Below are 16142 nucleotides of genomic sequence, written 5' to 3'. Positions count from 1 at the left end.
TGCCTCTGGATCCAAGGAAACAGCTGCTTTCAGTGTTGACACCTGATCGTAGTATGATTAGCCAGACTAAATTGATGCTTGGTGAAAACTGAAGTGATTAGGAGCCTGAGGTGGAGAAGTTTTAGCAGATTGCATTGCTGGTGATGATTTATTTCACTGTCTAAAGCTGATGATGTATTTGGGGGGGGGGGTGAGAGGGGAACCAATAATGGCTCTGCCTGGTTCAGGATCCTGCTTTTTCTTTTTTATTGATTTATTAATGAACAAAAGTTCAAACGTAACAAAAATACAACAAGAAAAAGAACCAAAGATTTAAACCATAAAACGTCACAGCCCAGAAGGGCAAAAGTGCCACAGCTCCAAAAGGATAATAAAGTATTAACTCATAACAAAGATTCCCTATGGAAAAATTAAAGATCCATACAAAATAAAAGTATTCTCCACCTGTGAGTTCCTCACTTATTGAGAATAAATGTTCTACATAGCCTTAAACGAGCCAGACATTTTCATATGCCGATGGCACTGAACGGCAATCTGATTGCATGAAAAAACAAAACCACCCCATATATCGAAAAATGGTCACTTGAGCTCTGCCCTTTAGATCAGCAGAGTTGGAAGGGTCCACAAGGATGATCTTGTCCAACCCCCTGCCATATAGGAATCTTTTGCCCAGAGTGGGGCTCAAAACCACAACCCTGAAATCAAGAGTCTCATGCTCTTCCGCCTGAGCTACCTACTGGGGTACTTTTAGTTTACGAGACATCCGGAAAATATTTCTTGTCAAGATCCCGCTTTTTCCTCTTCCTTGCAGATTCCACCTGGCGGCCTCCAAGGGGCTCACGGAATGCCTCACCATCCTGCTCTCTCATGGGGCTGATGTTAATGATAAGAATGACGATGGTAGGTGTCATAGGGGGAGCGATTCTGTAACAGGGGAGCGAGTGTGCTTACTGCCCTCCCACAAGATAAAAACCCACGCAATCTCATATTCTTGAGAACGTCTTTGGATAAGAAGTGGGATGTAGTTGTTCCAAAACGATGCTGTTTTTCAGTCAGTTTTGATGTTACTTTACAGGGCTCTCAATGGCTAACAGCCGCAATGGGAATGCTCTGGGCTCTGCAGTCGGAAGCAGCAAAGCTTCTGAATCCTAGTTGCAAGGAACAAGGAAGGGAGAGGGCTCTTGTGCACTCGGGAGAGGATGCTTGGCCACTGTGAGAGCAGGATCCTGGACATCATCATCATCATAATTTATTATTTATACCCCGCCCATTTGGCTGGGTTTCCCCAGCCACTCTGGGCGGCTTCCAACAAAACACTAAAATACAATAACCTATTAAACATTAAAAGCTTCCCTAAACAGGGCTGCCTTCAGATGTCTTCTAAAAGTTTGGGTCACTGGCCTTAAAAACAGACTGTCTGTCCAGCCTCTCAGCCAGGGAAGGGGAGTTTGGCTTGGTCAGGAGGACTCCCTGGTCCTGAATGGGGTAACTGTGCCCCTGAAGGACCAGGTGCGCAGCGTGGGAGTCATTTTGGACTCACAGCTGTCCATGGAGGCGCAGGTCAATTCTGTATCCAGGGCAGCTGTCTACCAGCTCCATCTGGTACGCAGGCTGAGACCCTACCTGCCCGCGGACTGTCTCGCCAGAGTGGTGCATGCTCTAGTTATCTCCCGCTTGGACTATGCAATGTGCTCTACGTGGGGCTACCTTTGAAGGTGACCCGGAAACTACAACTAATCCAGAATGCGGCAGCTAGACTGGTGACTGGGAGCGGCCGTCGAGACCATATAACAACGGTCCTGAATGACCTACATTGGCTCCCAGTACATTTCCAAGCACAATTCAAAGTGTTGGTGCTGACCTTAATATCCCTAAACGGCCTCAGTCCTGTATACCTGAAGGAGCGTCTCCACCCCCATCGTTCTGCCCTGACGCTGAGGTCCAGCGCCAAGGGCCTTCTGGCGGTTCCCTCACTGCTAGAAGCTAAGCTACAGGGAACCAGGCAGAGGGCCTTCTCAGTAGTGGCTCCTGCCCTGTGGAACGCCCTCCCATCATATGTCAAAGAGATAAACAACTACCTGACATTTAGAAGACATCAGGGAAGTTTTTAATGTGTGGCATTTTAATGTATTTTTAATCTTTGTTGGAAGCCGCCCAGAGTGGCTGGGGAAACCCAGCCAGATGGGCGGGGTACAAATAATAAATTACTATTACTATTGGTGGGTCTGCAAGTGCCCAGCAAAGTGGAGAGTGGCTGTTGCCAAGCACCCTCCTTTGCCGCCTTTGATTCAATCCACAAGTAAGCGCCAAGTGCTTTTGAAGCATCAAGGGCAGAGTTACCACTTTGTTTCTGAATCTGCTCCAGCAGAGTCACAACAACGGCACACCCAGCCTCCCCTGGAAGAAAAGGACTTCTCTTCCCTTTCCGCCACCATTTGTCATATTTTGACTTCCCTTTCCTTGTGTCTTTCTAGGCAGCACAGCCCTGCATTTGTCCACCATCGCTTGCCAGCCTCAGTGCGTGAAGGTCCTTCTGCAGGTAAATAGGCACGTAGATAAACTGTGGAACTCCCTCCCGCAGTGGCCACCAGCTTGGGTGGTTTTAAAAGAGGATTGGACAAATTCAAGTCTATGGGTGGCTACTAGCCAGGATGGATGTGCTCTGCTTCCATGTTCTGGGGCATAAATGCTTCTGAATGGCAGTTGCTGGAAACTGCAGGAGGGGAGAGGGCTCTTGTGTTCGGATCCTGCTTGTGGGCTTCCCACAGGCCGCTGTGAGAACAACACGCTGGACTAGATGAGCCACTGGCCTGATCCAGCAGGCTCTTCTTATAGTCCTATGTTCCTTTCTATCAGGTAACAAGGATTTAATGTTGAAGCAGGTTTTAATCCTCAATGTGTTTTTTGTGCCAGTGGTTCAGCCTTGAAACATGGGGTGTGCAAAGAAGAGAGTCTGAAAGGGGGTGTGCAGAGGGAGCTTCCAGTTTGGTGGGGGTGACAAGTTGTGCAGGACTAAAGGGCTGGCCTGAGGGGTTTTCTTTTTGCTGCCTGAGATTTTTGCCCACCACCCCGCAACCCCATGTCTTACCTTGTGCTGAACTGTATAGGAATAGCACATGAAGAACAGTGTAACCTTGTGCAGGTAAACTTTGAAGTAAGCCCCAATGAATCCAGCAGGACTTACTCCCAGGTAAGCGGGAATATATAAAAAGCATTACAGTAGTACCTCGGGTTAAGAACTTAATTCGTTCTGGAGGTCTGAAACTGTTCTTAACCTGAGGTACCACTTTAGCTAATGGGGCCTCCCACCGCCGGAGCACGATTTCTGTTCTCATCCTGAAGCAAAGTTCTTAACCTGAGGTACTATTTCTGGGTTAGCAGGGTCTGTAACCTGAAGCGTCTGTAACCCAAGGTACCACAGTATTCAGAATAGCAGTTCCTACAACCCACCAAGGAAGATCATAACACAATGAAATGCAAAACAGTAGCAATTAATTGCACGTTGACTCAAAATCCAGTTAAAACTGTTTAGTTTAATTAGTTCAACAAAATAGAATCAACTTGATCCAGTGACACTGCTTCTCAAAGTCTGGGAGTCATTTACACCTCCAGAAGCCGCTGCCACTTCCTTGCCTCCCCCTCACAGGTAACCCCATGGTGCCCAGGGGGCGCTACCATCCACTTTGCTGTAAATGATCCAGAGCGGACCAGTATTTTTTTGTTTGTTTTCATCTTCAGTGGCTCAGTCTATACAAGATTAAGTGTGAAAGCACAAGTGTGAGGGTCCTTAGAGAGGAGGCTGCAGCTGTGTCATCCCACCTTCAGTCCTGCTCCTGTGAGCTTAAGACATGGTTTGGCTGAGCATGTCGTCCAAACCTGGGCCTGTGGTTTGGTTATGAGACAAACCGTAAGGCCCCAGAAAACATGGCTCCCAGCAGGGTGACGTCAGGAAGACCAGAGAAGTAATGGAGCCACAGTTTCTTCTCTGGGACATTCACACATTTGCACTGTGCTTAGGGTCACACGCAAACCAGGTCCATGTCTGCCCTTAATAATAAGACCTAAAATTTTCTAAGAGTTGTATGATTTCTTAAAAAACAGCAGAACAGGCCCTGCTGATGGGAGGCCAGAAGGCTCTCATTGTGTTTTCTGAAATAATAATGATACATTTTAGCAGGTCCCAGGGCTGGTTTCAACAATTTAAAATTCAGAATTAGAAACAGTTAAAACAGACTACAATCTGGGTGGGTGGGTCCTGAAAACATGCATCTCAAGTGCCAAAAACCAGGTTTTCAGCATTTGCCAAAAGCTGTACCATGAAGGTGCCAGGCACAGCTCCGTGAGGAGAAAGTTCCATAACCGAGGGGCCACCACAGAGAAGGCCTCTCCTGAGCCAACACCCCATAGCCCCAAACTTCTGAGGAGGGTGGATAAATATATTTGTTTTTATTTGTTATTAAATATTAAATTCCTGAGCCTAAAAAGGCCTGTAATCAAACAAGCCTTGCAGTAAAGGGAAGGAAAATAGATGGAAGGAAGAGGTAAACTTTTTATATCCGCCACTGAGGAATTGTGGTCTCTGCCCCTTGATTGTCATCTGTCTGTGTGCCCCAAGCTGTCACCGCTGTTTTAAATAAAGCTCTTTGTTTTATAATACTCCTGCCTGATCTTTAACGATAATAAGCACCACTTGAAAACAGCCGCCCTCGCAGTGATGGAATAATTTCTGGGCCTAATCATTTCCTGTGATTCTGCAAGGCACACCTGGGAGGCAGTTTCAACATGGAGGCAAAGGGGAAAATGAAGAGCTGGGTGGGGTGTGAAATCTTGGGTTGAGAATCATTACAGCAAAAGGGAGAAAAGGGTGTGTTGATGTGAAGATCAGGAAAGCAGAGGGATTCCTGCTTGACTGCTTATCATCCTTCAAGGAGCCTCCAGGTCATAGAGGCCCAGGTACCCGTCTCTGTGCCAGCGATGCCTCTCTAAACAGCACCTTGGGGAGAGCAACAGAGTCGCTGATTAAGCGTTTTCTTCTTGAAGCCAGGCATAATTCCTGCTGTTCCTAGATATGGGTGGGGTGGGGGGGAGAAGGTGGAAACCTTTGGCACTAGGATGTGTCCATAAATCAAAATCTACATCAATACATGCAGAGCATGTATGATGTGCTCGTTGTTTCCTGCAATGAGGTGGATGCTGCGTCCTACAACCTGGACCATCAGATTATTCTATGGAAATACATTTTGCATCTCAGATGCTGAGGCCGGCAGACGAGGCCCTTTTCGTGGTTCCTCTGCCCTCCGAGAGCCTCAGGGTGGTGGTGTTGGCCAGGGAGAGGGCCTTCTCTGTGATGGCCCCTGAACTGTGGAACTCCCTCCCCATGAGGATTTAAAAGCACTAAACAACCCTTTGGATCCCTTCCAACTCTACAATTCTATGATTTTACTGAATTGGTTTGTGACACTGCTGTTTGGGGGCGGGGGGTGCTGCTACTCTGAGCCTTCAGGGTGTGGCAAGTTATCAATGCCAATGAAATGCATTTTTTTTAAAAAAACTTCTTTCTTGCAGCATGGAGCCAATGAAGACTGTGTAGATGGGGAGAACCGAACGCCACTACATTGGGCGGGTGAGTCCTTAAATAATTCAAATTAGGTGGAGGTCACCTAGGGGAGTAGCATTTGAATCAATAATCAAATCCTTAAGCCAGACCCCAAAGGAAACCTGGGATCCTTCTCAGCGTGGGAGACTTCCTGTGCGTGGGAGATCTTCCTTCCTCCTGCCTGGAGCATCAAATAACAGCTCAGGCCTTTTGCAAGACTGTTCAGCCCAGGCTTCCTCAACCTCGGCCCTCCAGATGTTTTTGGCCTACAACTCCCATGATCCCTAGCTAGCAGGACCAGTGGTCAGGGATGATGGGAATTGTAGTCTCAAAACATCTGGAGGGCCAAGGTTGAGGAAGCCTGGTTCAGCTCTTTGGGACGCAGGTATCCTTTAAACTTTTGCCATGTAGTGAAGCACTTGCTTCAGTCTAAATCAAAACACATCAGTGGACTTCCCCACACTTTCGCCCACTCTTTCCAGGCAGTCTGTGCTTTAAAGATATGTTTCTGAGCACCGTTGGGGGTTTTTTTGTGCTCTGGAGCTTTCCCCATGAAAACCCGCTCTTTGAAGCTCCATCGGAGCAAGCAGCAATCCACAGAAAATCTGAATAGCCATTTGCTCCAATTCAGCTTTAAAGAGCAGGACTAGCTCTGGGAGAAAACAAAGCAAAAACCACAGACACGGAGCTTTAATGCGCAGACCTCTGCCTGGAAAGAGCAGGGCAAAAGGTAAGTGTGGAAAAGCCCAATGTCTGAATACACTTCCGTAAACAAAAATATTTTCAGCGGGCACTGAAAAGAGTACAGTGAAGGTGCCTGCCCGATGTCAACAGGCAGGGAGTTCCAACATGTGGGTGCTGCCACGCTAAAAGACCAATTTATTACAAATGTGGAATGGGTACTATGTGGCACCTGTAGCAGCGGCAGTTCCACAGATCGAAGCGGTTGAGTGGGATAAGCTGATCCTGCAAGTAAACTGGCCCCAAGCTGTTAAGCGTCTTATATGCTAATAGTAACATCTTGAACTTGGCTCAGTAATAAATCTGCAGCCAATGCAGCTCTCTGAGCAGGAGTGCTGCATGCAGACAGCATCTCGCAACCGCGCTGCAGCATTCTGCACTGACCGCTGCTTCCAGGTCAAGCACAAGGGAAGCCCCACATAAAGCGCATTGCAGCCATCCAGAACTAAAGAAATAGGTGTTTCTCACATTTTAAAAACAAGTATGATGCATTGTTTATATTATAGAGAGTGCTAGCTGGCCAGGGAGAAAACTGCTATCGAAATATGTATGTTATGTGCATGTATATATTATTATGCGTATGGTATAAAAAGCCCTGACTTTTAACCCTTGCTTTCTTCCACTTTTAAAAATCGCCCCTGCTAACAGCCATCTCCGGGTGTGCTTCCAGCGTGCTGCTCCTGTGTGATCAAGAGGCCTTCCTGGACGTCATGGATAATGTACGTCTGAACAGGCTCTGCTGGGTGTATCAAAGTAAAATCTGAGGGCAATGGATCCATGGTAGTATCAGACTTGGTGCAGCTGACTATGAGTCATAGTTAGGAATTTAATGAAGGGGGGGGGACACTCAAGAGAAGTCTCTCCTGCCCTTTTCCTTGTCCAGCTGCAACACAACAGCCCTGCAGTGCTGCGAAAGTTGCTGCTGGTTCTTCTACCCACTGAGGGCTAGAATATTGACATCTGTTATGGAGCTTATTGGGCCAGTGTGAATTACAAGTGCTGTTGATAGTTTCTTGGGGGGGTGTCTTCCAGAACCAGTTGCCCCTCTCTTGAACAGCTGGAAGTTATATAGTTATAGCTATTACTATTCTTAATTTTAAATGCCTTCTTATCACAAAGCAAGGTTCCAAGCATCTTCTTTCTTTTTCTCCAGAATGGACGGACGCCTTTGATGATCGCTGCCCAGGGGAACCAGCCTGCTATCTGCTCCCAGTTGCTGCAGAGAGGGGCCAAGGTTGACCTCATTGATAAAGATGGAAAGTGAGTCTCTGGAGTCTTTGACACTGGGCATCTCCTGGGGATTAGCTGTGCTTCTTATGGGACATCAGCTGGATGTCATGAACAGCACAACAGCAAATCTCCTGTTCAACCTTCATTCCTCCCATCCACAGGAGTTCAGACAGTCCCACTTTTTTAAAACTCAGTGCAACAGCTGTATCATCCCACCAGGTGCAGCTAATCTGTTGCATAGCCATAGCTATTCTGGCTGGGTTATGGCCTGCATAGATTGCTCTTGCCTTCCCTGTGGTCCATCCCTTGTCTCTAGGTGCGAACTCTATCACTTTAACCCTTATATCTCCAAACAGCATTGCTTTTATATATCTCCCCCTCCCCCAAATTGCAGCAGATGGGGGGGGTCAAGATCATGAGCGCAGTGGGTGGGGTATTAACCCTTTCCCCCTCCACACACTCACTGGTCTGATTCAGCTCCTGCTAATGATCTCCTGAACAACCCAGCTGAAATATCTCTGTTGCCTTTCCTCCTGTGAGGAGGCTATTTATTTTTATTTCCGGCATGCCTGTTGCACCTTCTTTGCTCCAAGGGGCTCAAGGTGGCATGCAGCGTCATCCCCCCCCCCGGTTTATCCTCACAACAACCTTGTGAGGTAGGTTAGCCTGAGGAGCAGTGACTGAGTGCAAGGTCAGACCCAGTGAGCTTCATGGCCGAGTTGGGATTTGAACCCTGGTCTCTCCCAGGCCCTACTTCTTCACTCTAACCACTACACCACACTACCTATCTTTCTCTCCTCTGCTCCTCCACAGGACGGCTCTCATCCTTGCTTGTGAAAGTGGAAGCACCGAGTCAGCTGAGCTGCTTCTGCAGAATGAGGCCAATGTGACGCTTCTTGACAAGACAGGCCACGACTCCCTCTACTATGCCACGCAGGCCAAGAATCGCAAGCTGAGGCGGCTGGTCCGGACTGCCCTGAAGAAGTGGAAGAAAAAAGGTAAGGGAGCGGTTGGCTGGCCAGTGTCCTGGCTTCTCAGACTCTCAGCTGGGTTACTGCCAAAGACTTGGTTCCAAAATCACTATAATGCCCAGACATAGATGGTGTAAAGGTAAAGGGACCCCTGACCATTAGGTCCAGTCGTGACCAACTCTGGGGTTGCGGCGCTCATCTCGCTTTATTGGCCAAGGGAGCCGGCGTACAGCTTCCGGGTCATGTGGCCAGTATGATTAAGCCGCTTCTGGCGAACCAGAGCAGCACACGGAAACGCTGTTTACCTTCCCACCTATTTATCTACTTGTACTTTGACATGCTTTCGAACTGCTAGGTTGGCAGGAGCAGGGACCGAGCAATGGGAGCTCACCCCGTTGTGGGGATTCGAACCACCGACCTTCTGATCGGCAAGTCCTAGGCTCTGTGGTTTAACCCACAGCGCCACCCGCATCCCAAGATAGATGGTGTAGGTTCTAGTTATTTAGATTGTTCTCCCCATCCTCATTTAATCCACACAACAACCCTGCAAGGTAGGTTAGACTGAGGGACAATGACTGACCCCAAATGTCGCCCAGCAAGCTTCATGGCCAAGTTGGGGGGGGATGACTTGAACCCTGGTCTGTCCTGGGCCTTAGGCCTTATTTAATTCCCACAACAACCCTGTCAGGTAGGTCAGGCTGAGAGGCAGCAACTGGCCTGAGGTCACCCAGTGAGCTTCGTGGCCGAGTGGGAATTTGGTCTCCCAAGTCCTAGTCTCTAACCACCACACCATGCTGGTGGCAAAGTTCAGAGCAGAGTTCTAAGGCATATGGCTAAGTGCAAACTAAGACATTCGCCCAATGCTTGATATGCACTCCACCCCGAGTACCCTTTCTGAACAGCGGAGCAGGTACAGTCATTTGCCTAGGGAGGTCATCCCTAGGCAAGTGATTGGGCAAGAAAGCGGGCACTCCTGGAAGGAGACTAGATCTCCTTGCACGGGTACAACTGTCGCCATGTTCTATCGCCACCTATCTATCTGATGTGGCCTCGGACACAAGAGCTTTCCTGGTGGGACATGGAGTCAGAATCACATCAGGAGGGTCTGCCAACACATTCGGGGCATCCAAAGACACTGAGGCAGGACCTTCTCTGGACAACCCAATCGCCCCCTGCCCAGCGTCCGGATTTACACCTCCCAAGCTCCTGGGCCTCTCCCCAGGGTGTTCCAAGGCTGGTCCAAAACATGTTGCTTCTTAACCAGTGGACAATATGGCGTCTCTTGTTATGTACTGAAGCCCATCAGACAAGTGGTTGGATCTTAATTCAACACGGGTGACAGGACAGCTTCTTCCACTATTCTTGGGGGGTAGCAAGGGTTCCTTAGGGTACAGCTAGGGAGATTCAGGTCAGTTCAGTCCGGCAAGGGTCTCAGTTTGACTTGTGAGGTCATTTACCACAAACCACACCCACGTGCCCCACACCTGATGTCCCGTGTGATGTCAGGTGTGTGGCAGGTATGGGTGTGGCCACAAAGGAACAACCAGGAGCTTAGAGCGAGCCCTGGAATGTTCATTTGCAAGTGGGATCAGGTGCGCTAATCCTGTTTTCTATGGGTGAGGAAGCACCAATATCTATTTTGTTTGCAAAATGACGAGTAGAGCGTAAGTGGAGGAAAACAGGCGCTCACTGTAGTCAGCAAAACCATATTTCTTTTTTCTTTTTTATCTTGTATACAGTTTTATTAAGTTTTCTGTTTTACAATTTAAAATACTCATTATACATCCTTAAGATATCAATGACTTCCCTTCTTCTCTGTTTTACAAAAACTATACCATTCAGTATTCCATTATTGCATCCATCAAAACTTGTTTACACTATTGAATTTATCGTAAGGCTGCCAGTGTTTTCAGCTGTACACAATTATAGCAAAACCACATTTCTAGCACCACGCTCTCCACAAAAGGCCCTTCACCCCAAATGGCTTTGTGTGATCACAGAAGGGGTGGGGCCCCTAAGGCCAGTGGCGTAGCGTGGGTTGTCAGCGCCCGGGGCAAGGCAAGTAATTTGCGCCCCCTAACCCGTGGATTTGCGCCCCCTAACCTGTGGATTTGTGCCCCCTAACCCTAACCCCCAGATGTTGCGCCCGGTGCGGCCGGCCCCCCCTGCACCCCCCACGCTACACCACTGCCTAAGGCTCAAAGCAGGGGGCGCATCTAGGCCTCTCTATCTGACCTATAGGACTCTGCATCCCTCAGCGGCCTTGCTTCAGACTGCATTTCTGTCTGGCAGGAATTTATTGTTAAATTCTAGTAAAACGTACCGTATCTTACTTAACTGGATGGAGGATAGAGGGTGGGGGTGTACAAACCAACCTACTGTACAAAGGTAAAAGGCACATTCATTATTCAGCCAATTCTGGCATGTGGCCCTCAGAAGGCTGCTCAGAAGAGAATGTGGCCCTTGGGGTCAAAGAAGTTCCCCAACCCTGACCTTGACCACTCATTCACAATGATCAAGGTGGTCCAACTCACACAACCAGAAGCATTAGTTGTAATGTGGTTAACTGTCTAAGAGCAATAACCTTTTTTACTCATTCCGCTTTCTTGTTGCTTACCAGTATCTGAGTCCTATCTTGTGACCTGGATAGAAGGAATTCAGGGCAGAGGTAGGCAAACAAAGTGCTTTGGGGATATGCGCTTCCAGAATATCATTCCGCTCAAATCCTTTTTTTCTCAACTTCCACAGAACTAGGATGCGATTATTCATCAGAGACTGGTTCACAGGTAAGAAGGGGGTGCTTATTTGTTTAATAAACTTTTCCCTGGAAACTACTGGAGCTGCCCTTGAAGATGTCTTGGAAACTTCAAATGGCCCAAAACACTGCAGTCGCATTATTGGCCAGCGCTCTATTTAGATCTCCTATAACCCCTGTTTTAAAAATCTGGTTGCCAGTTTAATTCCAAGCCCTGTTCAAGGTGGTTACGTTAGTGTTTAAAGACCTAAATGACACAGGTCCCAAATACCTGAAAAAGAGCCTCTTCTCCTGCAGAACCTATCAGGTCTTAAGACTGACAGAGGGAGCTGTCTTGGTTGTTCTACCACCCTCAAAAGCTTGGGGTAGTGGCAGCCTGGGAGAGGGCCTCCTCTGTGATGGCCCCTAAGTTGTAAAACTCCCCCCGCCCCGAGGTGTGCCTGGCACTTTCATTATACAGCTTTTATCAAATACTTAATACTTTACCCTGGCCTTTGACACTTGAAATGTATATTTTTTGAACCCACATTTTTTCCTGCAGTTGTTTTAAACTGTTTTTAATATTGTGTTTAATTGCTGGAACCCACCCTAGGAGTTTAGAGTGAAAGGCCAGTTGATATTATTATTATTATTATTATTATTATTATTATTATTATTAATGGCCATCTGTCATGGATGCTTTAGTTGACATTCCTGCATTACATGGCATTGAACTAGATGTCCCTCAGGGTTCCTTCCAGCTCTACAATTGTATGATTCTATGAATGCCTCTTGGTTGTCTGGATGGAGAATACAAACTAGTCAACTGTACAAAGGTAAAATTTACCTTAATTTATCTGCTCAGTTGTGTCTTTGGCCTCACTGACCACTGGCTGGTGATTTCAGTACAACAGCCAGCTTCTTCCTGGGGGCACATCTCTGAGGAAGGAGCTATCCATGGTACTGAAACCAACACCCCCTTCCTTGCAGCCATGTGTACCTGTTGCAGATGGGTCAAAACCTTCTGCCTCTCCGTTAGCTCATGCATTGGTTTGGGTTGTGCTTCCAGGTTCCATCTGAGAGCGGGAGAGAAACTGATGTGAGTAGCCTGAACCTCCAGAGCGAAGTCGGGGACCAAAGCGATGATGAAGAAGAGGAGGATCCTGAGTTGAAGGAGTGGAGGAGCAGGTACCGAGACGAGAAGATGAAAGTAATTCAGCTGGAACTGCAGTTGGACCAGAAAAGGAAAGAATGCGACACCCTCCTGGAAGGGTGCAAAGTGACAAAGGAGAGGGTCTGGGACCAGGTGCAGGAGATCAACCAGCTCCTTCCTGAGGGGGGCGGAGGGAGCCAGGGCTGTGAGGAGCTGAGCCAACGCTACAGCCGTGATGCCACGGAAGAGGATTATTACCTCAACCTCTTGGCCGCCCAAGTACAAGAGCTGAAGAAGAGGAGGAAGCAGCAGCAGGAGGAGGAGGAGAAGCTTCAGAAAGAGCAAGCCAAAATGGCAGCCGTGCAAGAAGCAGGAAAAGAGGAGCCAAAGGCCCCTGTAGCCCAGGAGGAGAAAGTCCTGTGGCCTGGCGAGGAGGAGGCCGAAGAAGGGAAACGCCGTGACGAGGAGCTGAAGCGCCTCCGGGACGAAGTTGCGGCAGCCCTCGAGGAAAAAGAGAGTGCCGCGAGGAGGGTGCAGGAGATGGAGGGACACATGGAGAACATGAGGGCCGTGATCAGCGTCTACGAGGGAAAGAAGAAGGCCCAGAGCGGGACGCTGAAGGAGATGGAGGCCCGTACGCTGGAGCTGGAGGGTGAGAACCAGCAGTTGCGCGGGCTGCTGGCGAAGCACCTGGGAGAGTGTGAGAAGGTGGGGAAGCAAGAGGGTGGGCTCCCCGCTGGGGAGAAGATGTCCCAGTTCCTCACAGAGATGGAGGAAGAATATGCCAGAGTGCAGAGGGAGAACGCTGAGGTGGCTTTTGAGAACGAGGCCCTGAAGTGGGAGGCAGAAGAGGCCCTCAGAAGCAAGCTGCAGTACCAAGCGGTGCCATCGGGGGCGGTCAAGAGGAGTGTGTCCGCCTGGAAGAAGATTGTGGTGGGTCTGGAAGGAGCCCTGGCTAAGTTGGAGCAAGTGAACTTTGCTCTCCTGGAGAAAGCCAGGCCTCTCCGGGAAGCCATCTTGGCCTCTGGGTCGAGAGTTGTGGTCAACAGGAATGGGTATCACAGAGAAGAAGAGAATGGTATCATGGAGGATGAGGAGAAGCTGCCCGCGGGTGATGCCAAAGCCCCTGAGGAACTGGGAAAAGCTGAGAAAGGCAAGAGCCAGCTCCCTGAGGGCTCTTCCGGGCAGGTCAAGCTCAGGCCGAAGCCTGAGGTGGCAGAAAACAAGGCCCGCCCCTGCCGGAAGAGCTCCGACCTGGAGAAGGAGGTGTGGGACCTCAAGCAGAACAATGGCAGCCTCGTGAAGGAGCTGGCAGAGCTGAGCAGGGAGAGGGAGAAGCTGCAGGAGCAGCTGAGGAGTTTGTGTTCTCCGAAAGATGGACCCGCCGAGGTAGAGGCACCAGGGAGCTTGGTGGAAGAGCTGAAGCAGACGGTGGACTCTCTGAACCAGCAGCTCTCGGCCGAGAGCGAGGAATCGAGGAAGCTGCGCCTGAGGCTGGAGGCCCAGAGGAAGGAGATGGTATCCGTGAGGGACACCTTCCTGAGGGAAATGTCCAAAGAGGCTGGCCACTTGAGGCCAGAGACTCTCGACAGCTGCATCTTGAAGGAGCTGCACTGGAAGCTGGACAACGTGGTGAAGAAGCAGAACGAGGCCTTGCAGCTGGTGTCCGAGATGGAGGAGGAGAGCCACGCCCTTGAGGTGGACCGTAGCCTCCTTGCCAACCACAACGGCCTTGACTCGTCCATGGCGGAGGACAAGGCCTGGCGGGAAGGCTCCTCCGAGGCCTCAGATGCCATTGGAGACAACCTGAAGGTCAGGCAGCGGATGAGCGAGCTGGAGGAAGGCCTACAAGAGCTGAAAGGGGTGTTAGAAGCCGTCCAGGTCTCCCTGGGAGGAAAAGGCAAGGAGGCCGCCCGGCTGAAGGAGGTGCTCGATTGCCTCGTCACCAAGATGGCCGAACTGCGCCAGGAGGAAGAGGAGGCCCTCAGGAAGCATGAGAAAGTCCGTGGCATGCTGTCTGTCAGAGCACAAGCCCTGGGAGAGGAGCTGGCCGCCCTTCGGGAGAAATACGAGGAAGCGAGTGGGGAGTGCTCCCGCCTCAAGGAAGACCTTGCTTCCGAAAGGCAGAAGAACGAGGAGCTCATCGCTGAGGCTGTTGAGCATGAGGAGGAGGTGGAGGAGCTGAGAGGGAAGTCCCAGATGATGGAAAGCGCGATGGAGAAGATGAATAGGAAGATGGAAGAGATGGCCAGGACCTGCCAGGACAGAGAAGGGAAGGTAGGAGGGGAAATTTTGAGGGCTGGGGCGGCTCACCCCTTTCGGCCTTACGCCTTTATTATTTGTGTCCAACCTGGCTAATGTAGAATCAGTTAAAGGAAGGCAGTCTCTGCCCACGACATGCAAGGGGAAGGGACAGGGAGGGAAGAGGGGAGAAATCCAATCTCAGCCACCAGTTCTTGTTTATTTATGGAGATACGTAAATAAGATTATGTCACAAAAATATATCAAAGCCCAGATTCTGAAACAGCTGTTCCTATAATGACTGGCTAGCCCAGTTCAAGGGTATGAGGTGCCCAATAACAGCTGAGTTTTTATGCTTTTAAGAATGAATGTAATATGTGAGAATTTGTCATATTTTTAGCGGAACCAGTAAATTTGTCAAGATCAAAGGAGCAAGAGGGGGATTAGAAAAGATCTGTGCAATAACTTCACTGGAACCCCTGGCATCACTGGGCCTGTCTGAATTGCAAGGGCCATCTTGGGGGAACAGGGAACAAATATTATTGTTAGCATTATTAGAAATATACCATTTACTTTGACCAGTCTGCACCAGTGACCCTGTTGGTAAGGTCATAGAATCATAGAACTATAGAGTTGGAAGGGATCCAAGGGTCATCTAGTCCAACCCACCTTACATCCTATAGATGGGAAGATAGGGACACGGGTGGCGCTGTGGGTTAAACCACAGAGCCTAGGACTTGCCGATCAGAAGGTTGGCAGTTCGAATCTCCATGACGGGGTGAGCTCCCATTGCTCGGTCCCAGCTCCTGCCCACCTAGCAGTTCGAAAGCACGTCAAAGTGAAAGTAGATAAATAGGTACCGCTCTGGCGGGAAGGTAAACGGCGTTTCCGTGCGCTGCTCTGGTTCGCCAGAAGTGGCTTAGTCATGCTGGCCACATGACCCGGAAGCTGTACGCCGGCTCCCTCGGCCAGTAAAGCGAGATGAGCGCCACAACCCCAGAGTCGGCCACAACTGCACCTAATGGTCAGGGGTCCCTTTACCTTTACTTTATAGATGGGAAGATTTAAGACTGAGGAGTCTGCTCAGGGATTCCCTGCAATAGATTTGACTTGGATGTCACCTGTTTTGTCATATCCCCTCAGATCAGGAAGTTGCTGAAGGAAACGGAGAAGCTTTCAAGCGAAGTTCTTAATCTGCACAGCGAACGTGCCCGACTCCAGCTGCAAAATGAAGTGAGCCTTGGGGGTCGTCCCCCCCAAATTATTTCAGTTTATAGAGACTGCTTACTATCTATCTATCTATCTATCTATCTATCTATCTATCTACCTATAATGCACTGGAGTAGTGTTGGACTAGGACCTGGGAGACCAGGGTTTGAATCCCCACTCAGGTATGAAGCTCACTGGGTGACCTTGAGCTGGACATCACCTCTCAGCCTAACCTACCTCACATGATTGTTGTGGGGATTACATGAG

The 16142-nt window shown here is 49.3% G+C and overlaps 1 protein-coding gene and 1 long non-coding RNA gene across 3 annotated transcripts in view; both read left to right on the top strand.

The window, feature by feature from the left end:
• The window catches only part of ANKRD35 (ankyrin repeat domain 35), a 30122-nt gene that overhangs the window by 8391 nt on the left and 5589 nt on the right, over positions 1-16142 (top strand). For both annotated transcript variants that reach the window (XM_083478095.1, XM_083478096.1), the window contains exons 3-11: positions 812-900; positions 2475-2539; positions 5566-5623; positions 6986-7056; positions 7491-7597; positions 8381-8565; positions 11287-11324; positions 12342-14702; positions 15810-15899. In XM_083478095.1, the coding sequence (XP_083334221.1) occupies positions 812-900; positions 2475-2539; positions 5566-5623; positions 6986-7056; positions 7491-7597; positions 8381-8565; positions 11287-11324; positions 12342-14702; positions 15810-15899 (3064 nt within the window). The remainder of the gene's footprint in view (positions 1-811; positions 901-2474; positions 2540-5565; positions 5624-6985; positions 7057-7490; positions 7598-8380; positions 8566-11286; positions 11325-12341; positions 14703-15809; positions 15900-16142) is intronic.
• LOC310694753 lies at positions 2553-4656 on the top strand. The gene is made up of 2 exons (XR_014519806.1): positions 2553-3222; positions 3429-4656. It is a non-coding gene; the product is annotated as an uncharacterized lncRNA (long non-coding RNA).

Source organism: Podarcis liolepis (genome assembly GCF_965112155.1).
Source record: "Podarcis liolepis genome assembly, chromosome: 15".
NCBI lineage: Eukaryota > Metazoa > Chordata > Lepidosauria > Squamata > Lacertidae > Podarcis > Podarcis liolepis.
Note: the sequence above shows the minus strand (reverse complement) of the source record. Positions and strands in the feature narration are given on the sequence as shown.